The sequence below is a fragment of the Stegostoma tigrinum genome, chromosome 16, assembly GCF_030684315.1.
Source record: "Stegostoma tigrinum isolate sSteTig4 chromosome 16, sSteTig4.hap1, whole genome shotgun sequence".
Classification (NCBI taxonomy): Eukaryota; Metazoa; Chordata; class Chondrichthyes; order Orectolobiformes; family Stegostomatidae; genus Stegostoma; species Stegostoma tigrinum.
The window spans coordinates 66139210-66156410 of NC_081369.1; the positions used below are offsets into that span (position 1 = coordinate 66139210).

General features: G+C 54.1%; 1 protein-coding gene across 2 annotated transcripts in view; it reads left to right on the top strand.

Moving 5' to 3' along the window:
* The first annotated feature begins 4249 nt into the window (after nucleotides 1-4249).
* The window catches only part of slc7a10a (solute carrier family 7 member 10a), a 46474-nt gene continuing 33522 nt past the window's right edge, over nucleotides 4250-17201 (top strand). For both annotated transcript variants that reach the window (XM_059651805.1, XM_059651807.1), the window contains exon 1: nucleotides 4250-4380. In XM_059651805.1, coding sequence (XP_059507788.1) covers nucleotides 4275-4380 — 106 coding nt within the window. In that variant the 5' untranslated portion in view covers nucleotides 4250-4274. The remainder of the gene's footprint in view (nucleotides 4381-17201) is intronic.

Genomic DNA, 17201 nt, shown 5'->3' on the forward strand with positions numbered 1-17201 from the left:
GGCTTGTGTGTATGGGTGGGGTGTGTATTTGGTGTTGAGGGGTGTGTGTTTGGTGTGGGGGTGGTGTGTTTGTGGTGAGGGGGTGTGTTTTGGGTAGGAGTGTGAGTGTGTACGCAGTGAGAGGGGTTGTGTTAGGGGTGAGGAGGCGTGTGTGTTTGCGGTGGGGGGGTGAGTTTGGGGTAGGTGAGGTGTGTTTGGGGTGGGGTGTGCTGGGGTGGGGTGCGTGTTTGGGGTGGGGAGTTATGTGTTTGGGGTGGGGAGGTGTATGTTTGGGGTGAGGAGTGTGTGTTTGGGGTGAGGGGGTGTGTTTGGGGTAGGGGTGTGAGTGTGTACGCAGTGAGAGGGGTTGTGTTAGGGGTGAGGAGGCGTGTGTGTTTGCGGTGGGGGGTTGAGTTTGGGGGAGGTGGAGTGTGTTTGGGGTGAGGTGTGCTGGGGTGGGGTGCGTGTTTGGGGTGGTGGGGTTTAGGGCGGGGGGCTGTGTGTGGGGTGGGGCTGTGTGTTTGGTGTGGGAGGGTGGGGGAAAGTGTTTGTGGTAGGTGTGTGAAGGGGTGAGGAGGTTGTGTTTAGGTTGGAAGTGTGTGTTTGGGGTGGGGTGCGTGTTTGGGGTGGGTGTGTGCGTATGTGTGTGGGGTCAGGGGTTGTGTGTTTTGGGTGGGGGTGGGGATGTGTGTTTGGGGGGGTGGGGGTGTGTTTGGGGGTGTGTGTTGTGGGGTTGATGGGGGTGTGTTGTGGGGGTCCATGGGTGGGGTTGTGTCTTGTGGGGGAGTGGAGTGTGTGTTTAGGGAGGGGTGTGCATTGTGGGGGGTGAGGGTGTGGGACATGTGTTTAGGGAGGGGTGTGTGTTTTGGGGTGTGGGGCTGTGTTTAGGGTAGGCTGTGTGTTGTGGGGGGTGGGGGGTGTGTGTTGTCAGGGTGTGGGGTATGTGTTTATGGAGGGGTATGAGTTTAGGGAGGCGTGTGTGTTGTGGGGGTGTGAGTTGTAGGGGTGTGGGGTGTGTGTTTAGGGTGGGGGTGTATTTGGGAGGGGGGTGTGTTGTGGGGGTGGGGGATTTGTGTTGTGGGGGTGGGGTGTGTGTTGTGGGGGGAAGGGGTGTGTGTTTAGGAACAGGGGTGTGTTTAGGGAGGAGGTGTGTTGTGGGGTGTGGGGGTTATGTGTGGTGTGGGGTAGGGGGTGTGTTTAGGGAGGGCTTGTGTTGTAGGGATGGGGGTGTGTTGTGGGGATGTGAGGAGTGTGTTTAGGGGCAGGGTGTGTGTTGTGAGGGTGGGTGGTGTGTTTAGGAAGGAATTATGTTTAGGGTGGGGGCTGTATTTAGGGAGGGTTGTGTGTTGTGGGGAGGTGGGGCTGTGTGTTGTGGGGGTATGGGGCGTGTGTTTAGGGAAGGGGTGTGTGTTTAGGGAGGGCTGTGTGTTGTGGGGTGGGGGATGTTTGGAAGCGGGTGAGTGTTTAGGGAGGGTTGTGTGTTTAGGGAGGGATGTGTGTTTAGGGAGGGGTGTGTGTGGTGGGGTTGGGGGGTGTGTTTAGGGAGGGGTGTGTGTTTAGGGAGGGATGTGAGTTTGGGGAGGGGTGTGTGTTGTGGGGTTGGGGGTTGTGTTTAGGGAGAGGGTGTGTGTTTAGGGAGGGGAGTGTGTTGTGGGGGGTGGGCGGTGTGTTTAGGGAGGAGGTGTGTGTTTAGGGAGGGGTGTGTTTTTAGGGAGGGGTGTGTGTTGTGGGGGGTGGGAGGTGTGTTTAGGGAGGGGAGTGTGTTGTGGGGGGTGGCGGGTGTGTTTAGGGAGGGATGTGTGTTTAGGGAGGGGTGTGTGTTGTGGGGTTGGGGGTTGTGTTTAGGGAGAGGGTGTGTGTTTAGGGAGGGGAGTGTGTTGTCGGGGGTGGGCGGTGTGTTTAGGGAGGAGGTGTGTGTTTAGGGAGGGGTGTGTTTTTAGGGAGGGGTGTGTGTTGTGGGGGGTGGGAGGTGTGTTTAGGGAGGGGTGTGTGTTTAGGGAGGGGTGTGTGTTGTGGGGGGTGGGAGGTGTGTTTAGGGAGGGGTGTGTGTTTAGGGAGGGGTGTGTGTTGTGGGGGGTGGGAGGTGTGTTTAGGGAGGGGTGTGTGTTTAGGGAGGGGTGTGTGTTGGGGGTGGGAGGTGTGTTTAGGGAGGGGTGTGTGTTTAGGGAGGGGTGTGTGTTGTGGGGGGTGGGAGGTGTGTTTAGGGAGGGGTGTGTGTTTAGGGAGGGGTGTGTGTTGTGGGGGGTGGGAGGTGTGTTTAGGGAGGGGTGTGTGTTTAGGGTGGGGTGTGTGTTGTGGGGGGTGGGAGGTGTGTTTAGGGAGGGGTGTGTGTTTAGGGAGGGGTGTGTGTTGTGGGGGGTGGGAGGTGTGTTTAGGGAGGGGTGTGTGTTGTGGGGGGTGGGGGGTGTGTTTAGGGAGGGGTGTATGTTGTGGGGGGTGGGGGAGTGTTTAGGGAGGGGTGTGTGTTGTGGGGGGTGGGGGAGTGTTTAGGGAGGGGTGTGTGTTGTGGGGGGTGGGGGAGTGTTTAGGGAGGGGTGTGTGTTGTGGGGGGTGGGAGGTGTGTTTAGGGAGGGGTGTGTGTTTAGGGAGGGGTGTGTGTTGTGGGGGGTGGGAGGTGTGTTTAGGGAGGGGTGTGTGTTGTGGGGGGTGGGAGGTGTGTTTAGTGAGGGGTGTGTGTTGTGGGGGGTGGGGGGGGTGTTTAAGGAGGGGTGTATGTTGTGGGGGGTGGGGGAGTGTTTAGGGAGGGGTGTGTGTTGTGGGGGGTGGGGGGTGTGTTTAGGGAGGGGTGTGTGTTGTGGGGGGTGGGGGAGTGTTTAGGGAGGGGTGTGTGTTGTGGGGGATGGGGGAGTGTTTAGGGAGGGGTGTGTGTTGTGGGGGGTGGGAGGTGTGTTTAGGGAGGGGTGTGTGTTTAGGGAGGGGTGTGTGTTGTGGGGGGTGGGAGGTGTGTTTAGGGAGGGGTGTGTGTTTAGGGAGGGGTGTGTGTTGTGGGGGGTGGGAGGTGTGTTTAGTGAGGGGTGTGTGTTGTGGGGGGTGGGGTGTGTGTTTAGGGAGGGGTGTGTGTTGTGGGGGGTGGGAGGTGTGTTTAATGAGGGGTGTGTGTTGTGGGGGGTGGGACGTGTGTTTAGTGAGGGGTGTGTGTTGCGGGGGGTGGGGGGTGTGTTTAGTGAGGGGTGTGTGTTGTGGGGGGTGGGGGGTGTGTTTAGGGAGGGGTGTGTGTTGCGGGGGGTGGGGGGTGTGTTTAATGAGGGGTGTGTGTTGTGGGGGGTGGGGGGGGTGTTTAGGGAGGGGTGTGTGATGCGGGGGGTGGGGGATGTGTTTAGTGAGGGGTGTGTGTTGTGGGGGGTGGGGGATGTGTTTAGTGAGGGGTGTGTGTTGTGGGGGGTGGGGGGTGTGTTTAATGAGGGGTGTGTGTTGTGGGGGGTGGGGGATTGTTTAATGAGGGGTGTGTGTTGTGGGGGGTGGGGGGGGTGTTTAGGGAGGGGTGTGTGATGCGTGGGGTGGGGGATGTGTTTAGTGAGGGGTGTGTGTTGTGGGGGGTGGGGGATGTGTTTAGTGAGGGGTGTGTGTTGTGGGGGGTGGGGGGTGTGTTTAATGAGGGGTGTGTGTTGTGGGGGGTGGGGGAGTGTTTAATGAGGGGTGTGTGTTGTGGGGGGTGGGGGGGCTGTTTAGGGAGGGGTGTGTGATGCGGGGGGTGGGGGATGTGTTTAGTGAGGGGTGTGTGTTGTGGGGGGTGGGGGGTGTGTTTAATGAGGGGTGTGTGTTGTGGGGGGTGGGGGAGTGTTTAGGGAGGGGTGTGTGTTGCGGGGTGGGGGGGGTGTTTAGGGAGGGGTGTGTGTTGCGGGGTGTGGGGGGTGTGTTTAGTGAGGGGTGTGTGTTGCGGGGTGTGGGGGATGTGTTTAGTGAGGGGTGTGTGTTGTGGGGGGTGGGGGAGTGTTTAGTGAGGGGTGTGTGTTGTGGGGGGTGGGGGATGTGTTTAGTGAGGGGTGTGTGTTGTGGGGGGTGGGGGATGTGTTTAGTGAGGGGTGTGTGTTGTGGGGGGTGGGGGATGTGTTTAGTGAGGGGTGTGTGTTGTGGGGGGTGGGAGGTGTGTTTAGGGAGTGGGTTTGGGTGAAGTTGGTGTCTCTCGATGCCACTGGGCAGTCCCAGGGGGCTTTTGCAGTGACCCTCCCCCTGGGGGGTGGGGGCAGTCTCTTGCCCAGCTCCCTGTGGCACGGGGGAGGGGGGGGGGTGTGTCTGTGTGGTGGAAGCCGGGGGGGGGGGGTCCCGGAGCCCAGCGCCTGCAGCATCGAGCGGAGATGGCAGCAAAGACCCGGCTCCGTGCCCCCGGGACCCGGGACATTCCCGACCGAGTGGCGTTAAAAAAGGAGATCGGTCTCATCAGTGGCTGCGCTCTGATCATCGGTGAGAGCCCGGGGGGGTAACCCGGGGGGGGTGGAGAGAGAGAGAGCCCTGACGGGGGGTGGGGTGTGAGTGTTGGGGATCGCGGGGGGAGAGGAGAGCCCCGGGGGAGAGGAGGAGAGCCCCGGGGGGGTGTGAGTGTTGGGGATCCCGGGGGGAGAGGAGGAGAGCCCGGGGGGAGAGGAGGAGAGCCCGGGGGGAGAGGAGGAGAGCCCCGGGGGTGGGGGGTGGTTTGAGTGTTGGGGATCCCGGGGGGAGAGGAGAAAGCCCGGGGGGGGGATGAGTGTTGGGGATGCCGGGGGGAGAGGAGAGCCCCGGGGGGGGGGGTGTGAGTGTTGGGGATCCCGGGGGGAGAGGAGAGCCCCGGGGGTGGGGTGTGAGTGTTGGGGATCCCGGGGGGAGAGGAGAGCCCCGGGGGGGGGGGGTGTGAGTGTTGGGGATCCCGGGGGGAGAGGAGAGCCCCGGGGGGGGGGGGTGTGAGTGTTGGGGATCCCGGGGGGAGAGGAGAGCCCCGGGGGTGGGGTGTGAGTGTTGGGGATCCCGGGGGGAGAGGAGAGCCCCGGGGGGGGGGGGGTGTGAGTGTTGGGGATCCCGGGGGGAGAGGAGAGCCCCGGGGGGGGGGGGTGTGAGTGTTGGGGATCCCGGGGGGAGAGGCGAGCCCCGGGGGGGCTGTGGTAAGAGCCCCTGCGGGGGTCGCGTGTTGAGGATCCCGGGGGGGCGGTGGTGACAGCCCCGGGGGGGTCGGTGGTGAGAGCCCCGGGGGGGGGGCGGTGGTGAGAGCCCCGGGGGGGGGGGCGGTGGTGAGAGCCCCGGGGGGGGGGGGCGGTGGTGACAGCCCCGGGGGGGTCGGTGGTGAGGAGAGCCCCGGGGTGGGGGGCGGTGGTGAGAGCCCCGGGGTGGGGGGCGGTGGTGAGAGCCCCGGGGGGGGGGGCGGTGGTGACAGCCCCGGGGGGGTCGGTGGTGAGGAGAGCCCCGGGGTGGGGGGCGGTGGTGAGAGCCCCGGGGGGGGGGGGTGTGAGTGTTGGGGATCCCGGGGGGAGAGGAGAGCCCCGGGGTGGGGGGCGGTGGTGAGAGCCCCGGGGGGGGGGGCGGTGGTGAGAGCCCCGGGGGGGGCGGTGGTGAGGAGAGCCCCGGGGTGGGGGGCGGTGGTGACAGCCCCGGGGGGGTCGGTGGTGAGGAGAGCCCCGGGGTGGGGGGCGGTGGTGAGAGCCCCGGGGGGGGGGCGGTGGTGAGGAGAGCCCCGGGGTGGGGGGCGGTGGTGAGAGCCCCGGGTGGGGGGCGGTGGTGAGAGCCCCGGGGGGGGGGCGGTGGTGAGGAGATTCCCGAGGGGGGGGGCGGTGATACTGGGATCTGGAACTGACCGCCTGATGGAGTGAGAGACCGGGACCTTCATCCCGGTGAAATGAAAACCGTTGTGTAAACAGTAACTTGGGTGGGGTGGGGGGTGGGGGGGGAATTACTGCGGAATGGGACAGGAGGGGGTAGGTGCCTGTCCAGGGAACGGCCTGCAAAGTGTAGTTGTCCACGCTGAGCCTCCCCCCCCCCCCCCCCCCCCCGGAACAGGCATCTGTCGGTGTTGGAGTTACTGAGATGTGGAAATACTGAGCAGGATTCCCGAGCTGTGGACACAGACCGACTGTGGGATAGAAATGGGATAAAGTGGGGAAAAGTGATATTGCCCCCAGGCCCTCCCAAGTGAAAGTTGTCAGGACGCTGATAGCTTGGGAAAAGGTAGCTGTTAAAACTCTGAGCAACACTCTCCTCAGAAACTCTGAGAAGCGAAATGAAGTTAGTGCAGTGTCTGATTCAGAAGGTGACACCAGTCCGTACACAGTCCCAGCTCAGAGCCCATGCCGAGCCCCAGCTGATTCATTCATATGTGTGAACGCTCCTCCGCTGTGTGGCTCTCCAACCTGCTCAGATTGTGCACTGCCGCAGAAAGGGAGCTTGGAACAACCCACCCATTCACCCGAATCAGGGCAGCATTCCAAAGTGAGCATTTACAGCACAGCGACCCCGAGCCAGAAACCTCGCTCCCTGTCCTTACGGAAGAATATTCTGCTGCTGCTGCCTGGGAAGAATTCCTGTTGCAGAAACTGTGAACAGGACGCGCAGAGAGAAAGAGGGACAGAGAGAGAGAGACAGAGTGAGACAGAGAGAGTGAGACAGAGAGATACTGAGATAGAAAGAAGAGACAGTGAGACAGAGAGAGTCAGAGAGAGACAGACAGAGAGAGACAGAGACAGAGTCAGACAGAGACAGAGACAGAGAGAGACAGAGAGAGTCAGAGAGAGACACAGAAAGAGACAGAGACAGAGTCAGACAGAGACAGAGACAGAGAGAGACAGAGAGAGTCAGAGAGAGACACAGAGAGAGACAGAGATTGAGACAGAAAGACAGAGACAGAGTGAGACAGAGAGTGAGACAGAGAGAGAAAGAGTCAGAGAGAGACACAGAGAGAGAGACAGAGAGAGAGAATCAGAGAGACAGAGACAAAGTGAGACAGAGAGAGAGACAGAAAGATAGAGACAGAGAGAGAAAGAGAGAGTCAGAGAGAGAGAGAGAGAGAAACTGAGATGGAAAGACAGAGACAGAGACAGAGATGGGGGAGATCAATGACGCAGCCCTCCCCCAGAGACTGTCACAGCACTGGGTGCACACCATCACAGACCCACCCTCACATCAATTCCACCCCCCCCCAGGATCTACCCTCACATCAATTCCACCCCCCCCCCAGGATCTACCCTCACATCAATTCCACCCCCCCCCCAGGATCTACCCTCACATCAATTCCACCCCCCCTCCAGGATCTACCCTCACATCAATTCCACCACCCCCCCAGGATCTACCCTCACATCAATTCCACCCCCCTCCAGGATCTACCCTCACATCAATTCCCCCCAAGATCTACCCTAACATCAACACCCCCAGGAACCATACTCACAATAATAGCCCCCAGGATCCCACATCAATCCCCCTCAGGATCCACCCTCACATCAATCCCCCCACCCCAGGACCCACCCTCACAATAATACCCACCCCTGGATCCACATGGAAACCGATCCCCCAGTGGAGACCTGAACCTTTAGCCCACTCACTGCGCACAGTGACACTTGCAAACATCCCTGGGGCTGATAAAACACAGTGCACTTCAAGTGAAGAGAGGTTATGTTTTATTACAGCCTTTATCATTGGGTGCACAGAAATCTCCTCATCACCCTGTTCAGAGCTGCTGTTACACACCTCTGGAGCAGGAGGGGGGCTTGAATCTAGTCCTCCCGGCTCAGAGATAGGGACGGTACCACAGTGCCACAATAGTCCTTTTGAGGAAGACATGCTCAGTGAAACTGTAGGTCATTTGTGTCTGGTTTAACTTTATTTTTAAACTTGTCACTTGTTTTCAGGAAGGATAACAGGGGCCTCTCTCAGCACTGCCATGCCTGTATTGGGTACTGTTTTGGTTATATGCCAATTATCAGATGGGGGTTTGTTGAATTCCAAAGAATTCAGTGATTGGGGTGGGGGCAGTGTGGGGCAGGGAGTGGAGGTCTGTACCTTTCCTCTTGTGGTCACTTTCACTGTCCTGTTAGAATCATAGAATCCTCAGGGCATGGAAGCAGACAAGAGCTGTCCCAGCCAGATCCATAAGACCATAAAACATAGGAGCAGAAATTAGGCCATTCTGCCCATCAAGTCTGCTCTATCATTCAATCATGGCTGTTAAGTTCCTCAACCCCATTCTCCCGCTTTCTCCCCGTAACCCTTGATCCCCTTGATAACAAGAACCTATCTCTCTCAGTCTTAAATATACTCAATGACCTGGCCTCCACGGCCTTCTGTGGCAGTAAATTCCATAGATTCACCACTCTCTGGCTGAAGAAGTTTCTCCTTAACTCCATTCTAAGGGGTCTTTACTGTAAGTCTGTGCCCTCAGGTCCTAGTCTGTCCTGCCAGTGGAAACATCTCAATGTCCTCTCTGTCCAAGCTGTTCAGTATTCTATAAGTTTCAATTGGATCCCCCCCCCATCCTTCTAAACTCCATTGAGTACAGACCCAGAGTCCACAAACGATCCTCATATGTTAAGCTTTCCATTCCTGGGTCCATTCTCATGAACCTCCTCTGAACCCGCTCCAGGGCCAGTACATCCTTCCTGAGATATGTGACCCAAAACTGTACACAATACTCCAAATGTGGTCTGACCAGAGCCTTATACAGCCTCAGTAGTACATCCTGCTTTTATATTCAAGTCCTCTCAAAATAAGTGCCAACATTGTATTTGCCTTCCTGACTACTCACTCAACCTGCAAGTTTACCTTGAGAGAATCCTGGACTAGAACTTTCAAGTCATCCATCCCCCTACCATATGCGTGTAACCTTGCATTTGGCTGGCTAACCCACGTAACCCTAGACTATATGGGCAATTCCCCATGGCTAATCCACCCTAACCTGCACACCTTTGGACTGTGGGAGGAAACTGGAGCACCCGGAGGAAACCCACACAGATGCAGGGAGAATGTGCAAACTCCACACAGACAGTTGCCCGGGGGTGGAATCAAACCCGCGTCCCTGGCACTGAGCCACCATGCCACCCCCAATTTGTCTCTTACAGGGGAAGAAATTGATTGGTGAGGACTGGCTGGGGTGTGAGTTTTCTACTTTTCCCATTGTAATAAATACTTCTTCAAGTTATAGAATGACAGGTCAGCTCGGCCCCGTGAAATATACATCCTGTGGCATATCTAGCCTCATAGCCATGACTGTCTGACAAACGTGTCTGCAGTAAGTATTCCCAGCTGCTTAGAGCTGAGCTCCAGCTTTCAGAACTTGAGCAGTGGCTGCAGTCTCTGTTGTACATCCATGAGCCAGAGAACCACACGGGTAGTGTGTATAGGGAGGTGCTCACGGCACAGGTTAGAAGGAAACACACAGCGAGGGATTGGGCAGTGCCATGAAATCTAAGAGGTCCAGGCAGGTACAGCATGAGTCCCCGGTCTCAACATTTTCCACTTTTGAACATGAATGAAAGTGATGTTTCTCAGGGTAGTGCAGCGGGAACTGCGCCAGGACCGTGGACAGCTCAGCAATTCCTCCTGGGAATACAGGTGCCACAATTTCCTGGGCTGGCTTTCTGCAGCCAATCAGCCTGTTGTCTCTCCGGTGCCAGGGTAAAGGGTGTTCTGCTTGGACTAGCCAGAGGTTGTGGCCCACTTTGGTACCAATGGTTTGGGTAGGAATGCCGATGAGGTCCTGAAAACAAAACAGAGGTTTTTTTTAAAATTTAAACTCAGTTCAATAACAGCAGGGAGATAGTGAGGACTAGAACCACCCGAATATCAGCTAGGACACCAATAGAGTGAAAGTCACAGAACTGCGCTCAAGAAAATATTTTAAGCCTGCAGTAACAATCCCACCCAGAGAATGATTGGGTTAATCTGAATCCAAAAGGGCAGGTGGATGGAGTAACAGTGGGTGGTCATTTTGGAGACAGTGATCATAACACTGTTAGAATTAGAGATGGTAGGAGCTGCTGGTGCTGGAGTCTGAGATAACAAAGTGTGGAGCTGGAGGAACGCAACAGGCCAAGCAGTATCAGAGGAGCAGGAAAGCCAATATTTCGAGTTGAAAGGGGCAGAACTAGAATAGGTATAAAACTTCTAAACTGGGAGGGAGCTAAATTTATGAAATGGACCGATGACTTGGCAAAAGTGGGCTGGTCACACTGACTGTAAGGAAAGCCAGTAGGATACATTCAAAAGTGAGATTCTGGGGGAACAGTGTAGATACACCCTGCGAAGTAAAAGGGCGGTACTGTTAAATCTCAAGCCCCCTCAGTATCCAGAGGCAACCAGATCAAGAAAAAAACCAGAAAAATAAAGCGTACGGCAATCTCAAAATAAATAACACATTCGCAAGCTTAAAGGAGCATGGGAGAAATGAACAAATAAAAAGGGAAGTAAAGAGAGTCGAAAGCAAACTAGGCTGATCAAAGTAAGGATTGTAATGAGTTTTATCAGCAGATTAAGATCGTAAGGATGATGAAGGAGATGATTGGGCCCATCAGAGATGCACATAGCGACTTGTGAGTGGATAAAGATGTGAGCATGGTTCTGAGTATTTTGACTTTACTTCCACAAAAGAGGGTGTTTGATCTGGATGCTCTCACTAACTCAGAGGATGGTGAAGTATTCAATAACATGAGCACCATGGGAAGGTAAATACGGGAGGGACTAAGCTGCTTGAAAATGGATAGATCTCCGGGACCAAATGAATTGTATCCCAGACTGTTAAAAGAAGGCAGGGAGGATCTCTTTTATATTTACTCATGGGACATGGGCATCTCCAGCTGGGCCTGCACTTATTACCCATCCCTAAGCGTCACCTTGTGGTCATTGTGTTAATGTGCTGAATCCAGTTGAGTTTCTAGTCAATGGTAACCCCCAGGATGTTGATAGTGGGGGATTCACAAACTGTAGCATCATTGAATGTCAAGGGTCTATGGTTAGATGTGTCTTATTGGTGACGGTCATAGCCTGGCAGTTGTGTAGCATGGATGTTTCTTCCCACTTGTCAGCCCAAGCCTGGATATTGTCCAGATCTTGCTTGGTTTGGACACAGACTGCTTCAGTATCTGAGGAGTTGCGAATGGTGCTGAATTATCTGGTATAAATGATTTGTGGATCATGCTCCAACTCCCATGAGATACAGATGAGGACGATTGAAGTCTGTAAACACAATATCATTCAAAAAAGGGTGTGAGGAAACTGCCAAATAAAGTTACCCTGACCTTATTGAAGGCCCAAGTTATTGGAATAAATAGTTGAGAAATAGCATTAACTGTTACTTGGAGGGACACAGATTAATCAGGATAGTCAGCATGATTCTGCTAAGTCTTACAAACTTAATTGAACTCTTTGAGTACTTGGTTAGTTTTCACTTGAACATTGAGGGTTGAGGGGCGAGTTTACAGAATTACAATAGGCATGGATAGAGTGGATGATCAGAGACTGTTCCCCAGGGTAGAAATGTCAATCCCTAGAGGATGTAGGGGTATGTTTAAAGGGGATATCAGAGGCAAGCGTTTTACAAAGAGGTTGAGAAGTGCCTCTGCATGCGCTGGGGAGGAGATGGTGGAGGCTGATGCAAGAGGCACCTTGACAGGTATATGAATAGATCGGGAGTAGATTGATGTGGACCACACAGAGACAAAAGGATCTTAGATTAGAAAGACAACATGTGTCAGTGCAATCCTGATGGGCTGAAGGGCCTGTTCCTGTACCATGCTGTACATTGAATATTCTCCTGTGAGTAAGTAACAAGGAGGATGGATGAGGAAACTGCAGTGGGTGTTATCCAGTTGGATCGTCATTAGGTAAGGTCCTCCCAAAGGGCAGCCTGGTCAGAAACAGGACAGGGTGTGAGAAACAGGGTAAGTGCTGAGGTGGATCCAACATTAGTTCAGCAACAGGAAACAAAAGGTTATGGTCAATGAAAGTGGAAAGCAGTTTCCGGTAACCCTTCCCAGGGTTTAGTGTTGGGTCACTTACTGTTTCAGTTAGATCAGTGGCCCAGGCGTAAATGTGGGAGGCACAATCAGGAGATTTGCAGGTGACAACAACATTGGCAGTGAGATTAGATTCCATTCCCTGCAGTGTGGAAACAGGACCTTCGGCCCAACAAGTCCACACCGCCCCTTGCAGCATCCCACCCAGACCCATCTCAGTGTAGCCCACACATCCATGAACATTATGGGGAATTTCCCATGGCTGACCCACCCTAACCCACACATCTTTGGACTGTGGGAGGAAACCGGAGCACCCGGAGGAAACCCACGCACACACGGGGAGAACGTGGAAACTTCACACAGACAGTCGCCCGGGGCTGGAATCGAACCCGGGTCCCTGGTGCTGTGAGGCTGCAGTGCTAACCACTGAGCCACCGTGCCGCCCTAGTCGTTCGTGAAGAGGATGGCTGTCTACCGCCAGAAGAAATCCGTGGTTGAGCTGAGTGGGTGGAAAACCGGCAAATGGAATTCAGTACAGAGCCAAGTGCAAAGTTATACATTTGAGGAGAGCAAACAAAGCAAAGGAATGCACAGCACAGGGTTAGGTACAGAGTAAAGCTTCCTCTACACTGTCCCCATCAAACACTCCCAGGGACAGGGGCAGAACGGGGTTAGATACACAGTAAAGCTCCCTCTACACTGTCCCCATCAAACACTCCCAGGGACAGGGGCAGCACGGGGTTAGATACACAGTAAAGCTCCCTCTACACTGTCCCCATCAAACACTCCCAGGGACAGGGGCAGCACGGGGTTAGATACACAGTAAAGCTCCCTCTACACTGTCCCCATCAAACACTCCCAGGGACAGGGGCAGCACGGGGTTAGATACACAGTAAAGCTCCCTCTACACTGTCCCCATCAAACACTCCCAGGACAGTGATAGAATAGGGATAGATACAGAGAAAAGTTCCCTCTACACTGTCTCCATCAAACACTCTCAGGACAGGGACAGCATTGGGTTAGATACAGAGTAAAGCTTCCTCTACACTGTCTCCATCAAACACTCTCAGGACAGGGACAGCACGGGGTTAGATACAGGATGAAGCTCCCTCTATACAGTTCCCCATCAAACACTCCCATGTCAGAACAGGTGTAATTCCATAAACAAATAGCAGGAACTGCAGATGCTGGAGAATCTGAGATAACAAGGTGTAGAGTTGGATGAACACAGCAGGTCAAGCAGCATCTTAGGAGCGGGAAAGCTGACATTTTGGGTCTAGACCCTTCTTCAGAAATGCTGCTTGCCCTGCTGTGTTCATCCATCTCCACACCTTGTTATCCCAGTAATTCCATCAGAAATCTCTCTGAAATCTGGCCAATCCATAATGTTGGACGGTGCCTTTAAGTCAGTGTAAATTAATGAAAACATTCCTCGATCCTGTGTCTGCAGAAATTGAAAGTTCTCTTTGTTTAGGAGCTGGACTTGCCTGTTGCCGTGGGAGGTTGTCACATTGGTAAATTTTGTTAGGAGCTGGGGGAGGGTGGGGTGTAGGTTAACTCAGCTTCCAGCCCACTGTAATAAAACAGGCAACATGAAGAAACACAGCAGGCCTGGCAGCAGCTGTGGAGAGATAAACACAGTTAACATTGTGAGTCTGGTAACAGTCTTCTTCAGAACTGCAAGGACCTGGAGGATGGTGCTTTTTTACTTTGTTAATAAAGTGAGGCGAGAGACAAGTGGAACGGATTGTGAGCGTGCCCAGGGCAAAAGACAAAGTCGGTAAGGGAGTGATAGAGATGTAAAATTGGTGTGAATATTAGGTGTGAAGAGAGGAAATGTGATGAAAGCAAGGAACTGGAGTACAGAGGGTGAATGATTAGAACATAGCAGATAGAACAATACAGCACAGGACAGGCCCTTTGGCCCACGATGTTGTGCTGAACTTCTACCCTAATTCTAAGGTCTATCTAACCTCCACCCCTATCTTATACTATCATCCATATGCCTATCTAATTGTCCCTAATGAGGCCAACTCCACTACCCTCTCCAGCAATGCATTCCATACCCCAACCACTCTCTGAGTAAAGAACCTACCTCTGACATCTCCCCTATATCTACCTCCACTCACTTTAAAACTATGTCTCCTCATAATAGCTACCTCCACCCTAGGAAAACGTCTCTGGCTGTCCAATCTATCTATACCTCTGATCATTTTTTACACCTCCATCAAGTCGCCTCTCATCCTTTGTCATACTATAGAGAAAAGCCCCAGCTCTCTCAAACTTTCCTTGTAAGACCTCCCCTCCATTCCAGGCAACATCCTGGTAAATCTCCTCTGCACCTTTTCTGATGCTTCCACATCTTTCCTGTAAAGAGGTGACCAGAACTGGCCACAATACTCCAGATGTGGCCGAACGAGGGGAACTCAATATTGAGTCCTGAAGGTTACAAAATGCCTAAACACAAAACATGTTTTTTTTCAAGGACAGCAACATCCCCCCCGCAGTGGTCGAGAACGCCCTTGACTGTGTCTCCTGCATTTCCCGCAACACATCCCTCACACCCTGCCCCCTCCATAACTGCCAAAAGACACTCCCCCTCGTACTCACACACGACCCCACCAACCTCCGGATACAACGTATCATCCTCCGACATTTCCACCATCTACAATCCGACCCCACCACCCAAGACATTTTTCCATCCTTACCCTTGTCTGCCTCCCAGAGAGACCACTCTCTCCGTGACTCCCGTGGCCACTCCACACTCCCCTCCAACCCCAACCCACCCGACACCTTCCCCTGCAACTGCAGGAAGTGCTACACTTGCCCCCACACCTCCCTCCCCTCCCACCCCCATCCCAGGCCCCAGGATGACATTCCACATTAAGCAGATGTTTACCTGCATATCCACCAATGTGGTATACTGTATCCATTGTACCCGGTGTGGCTTCCTCTACATTGGGGAAACCAAGCGGAGGCTTGGGGACCACTTTGCAGAACACCTACGCTCGGTTCGCAATAAACAACTGCACCTCCCAGTCGCAAACCATTTTAACTCCCCCTCCCATTCTTTAGATGACATGTCCATCATGGGCTTCCTGCAGTGCCACAATGATGCCACCCGAAGGTTACAAGAACAGCAACTCATATTCCGCCTGGGAACCCTGCAGCCCAATGGTACCAATGTGGATTTCACCAGCTTCAAAATCTCCCCTTCCCCCACTGCATCCCAAAACCAGCCCAGTTCGTCCCCTCCCCCCACTGCATCCCAAAACCAGCCCAGCTTGTCCCTGCCTCCCTAAGCTGTTCTTCCTCTCACCCATCCCCTCCTCCCACCCCAAGCCGCACCTCCATCTCCTACCTACTAACCTCATCCCGCCTCCTTGACCTGTCCATCTTCCCTGGACTAACCTATCCCCTCCCTACCTCCCCACCTATACTCTCCACCTATCTTCTTTTCTCTCCATCTTTGGTCTGCCTCCCCCTCTCTCCCTATTTATTCCAGTTCCCTCTCCCCATCCCCCTCTCTGATGAAGGGTCTTGGCCCGAAACGTCAGCTTTTGTGCTCCTGAGATGCTGCTTGGCCTGCTGTGTTCATCCAGCTCCACACATTGTTAACATGTTTTTTTTTCTCTCTAGTTAGTGTTGAGCTTCGTTGGAACAGTGTAGCAGGCCCAGGATGGAAGCTTTATCCTGATAGCCAATAAGATGTCAACAAATTTTTAATCTAAAGTGACTGGTATATTCCACAGGGGCTAGGGTCCATAATTCCCCATGAAATGATATCACAGTTCCAATGTTGTTAATTTAGATTGGTTTTTAACATCCCTGTCTTTGGAATTTCCCCTGATTTCCGGGCTTTATTGCAGAGCTGTCCTGGCACTGGCTTTTTAGATTTTTAAATAAACCAAAAACAAAAGAGACAGTCTATTGGGGTAATGTTATCCAAAACCCCAAGAACCAAGCAGGGGAAGTCAAAAGGAGCTCATTCAGAATATTATTTGACAGAGACACAGCGTACCCAGCCCCTGCTGCGCTCACCAGTCTCAAAAAGTTTCAGCAGAACCAGTGGATATTGTGTGCTCCCTTCCAAGGGCCGCCCCCACCCCCCCCACCCCAGCTGGGAGGTGGGCAGCCTGGGCTCACTACCCCCTCAACCACCCTCTATCCCTAACCTCTGATTGGCCACTAAAGCAGCTGGCCCTCTTATTGAGTTTGTTTGATCCCACCATTTTTCTCATCATAACCTTGTGTGCAGAGTGTGAAATATGGGAGTTTGATAAAAGTGGAGAATTTGTCTGAGTCGGCCTCAGATTGAAACACTGTTAATGTAGCAGATGACAAGACAGGGCATAGGAGGTTGCCAGCGTGAGAGAGGGCAGGAGCTGGAGGTTCCGTGAAGCAGGAACAAAAACAGACGTTGCTGGAAAAGCTCAGCAGGTTTGGCAGCATCCATGGAGAGAAAATCAGGGTTAACGTTCCAGGTCCGGTGACCCTTCCTCAGGACTGAGGAACCAGGGAAGGGTGACTGGACCCAAAACGTTAGGTCTGGGTTTTTTTTCTTTGCAGTTGTCGCCAGACCTGCTGAGCTTTTCCAGCAACGTCTGTTTTTGCTCCGTGAAGCTGGTCCTTGTCTGCCATTCACAGAGTGGTGCCCCAGCCATCAGGAAGTTGCTCACATGTGGACAGTTAGCCTTTGATTCTACAGGTCATACACACGGGCCTTTTCTTCAGGGCAACCAATTAGGACACTGTCACTAGGAGAAGGCACCAGCCTGGACCAATGGGAGGGCTAGATAACAAGGTATAGAGCTGGATGAACACAGCAGGACAAGCAGCATCAGAGGAGCAGGAAGGCTGACGTTTCAGGCCAAGACCCTTCTTCAGAAATGGGGGAGTGCTGATGTGTAGTGCGGCCAGCAGTTTTATGTAGGTGTTGCTGGGCCAGGCGGGAGAATGTGAGAGGAGCTCTGAATGGACAGCAACGTCCAACAATCAACATTTACAAGTGGTTAAAATGGCTGGTTGCTGCAGGAAGCAGGCTGTCATTGGAGAGTATGACCCACTGCCCCACCCAGTGGATCTGCTGCTGACGCTGATGGACAGGGGCAGTTCTAGTTGGGGGAGGGCTGGTGGGGACAGTGGTGGTGGGGGGATGTCCCACTGCCCCCTGGCTTTTTGCTGAAGTGGGAGGGGCTGACTCTGGATACCACAGGAATTGGTTTCCGGTATTTGCCAGTAAGATCCTACGGGAATTCCAATTTGAGGCCAGGCTCATGGCCAGACCTAGCTGCCCATTGATATAGGGGCTTCACCCATTGG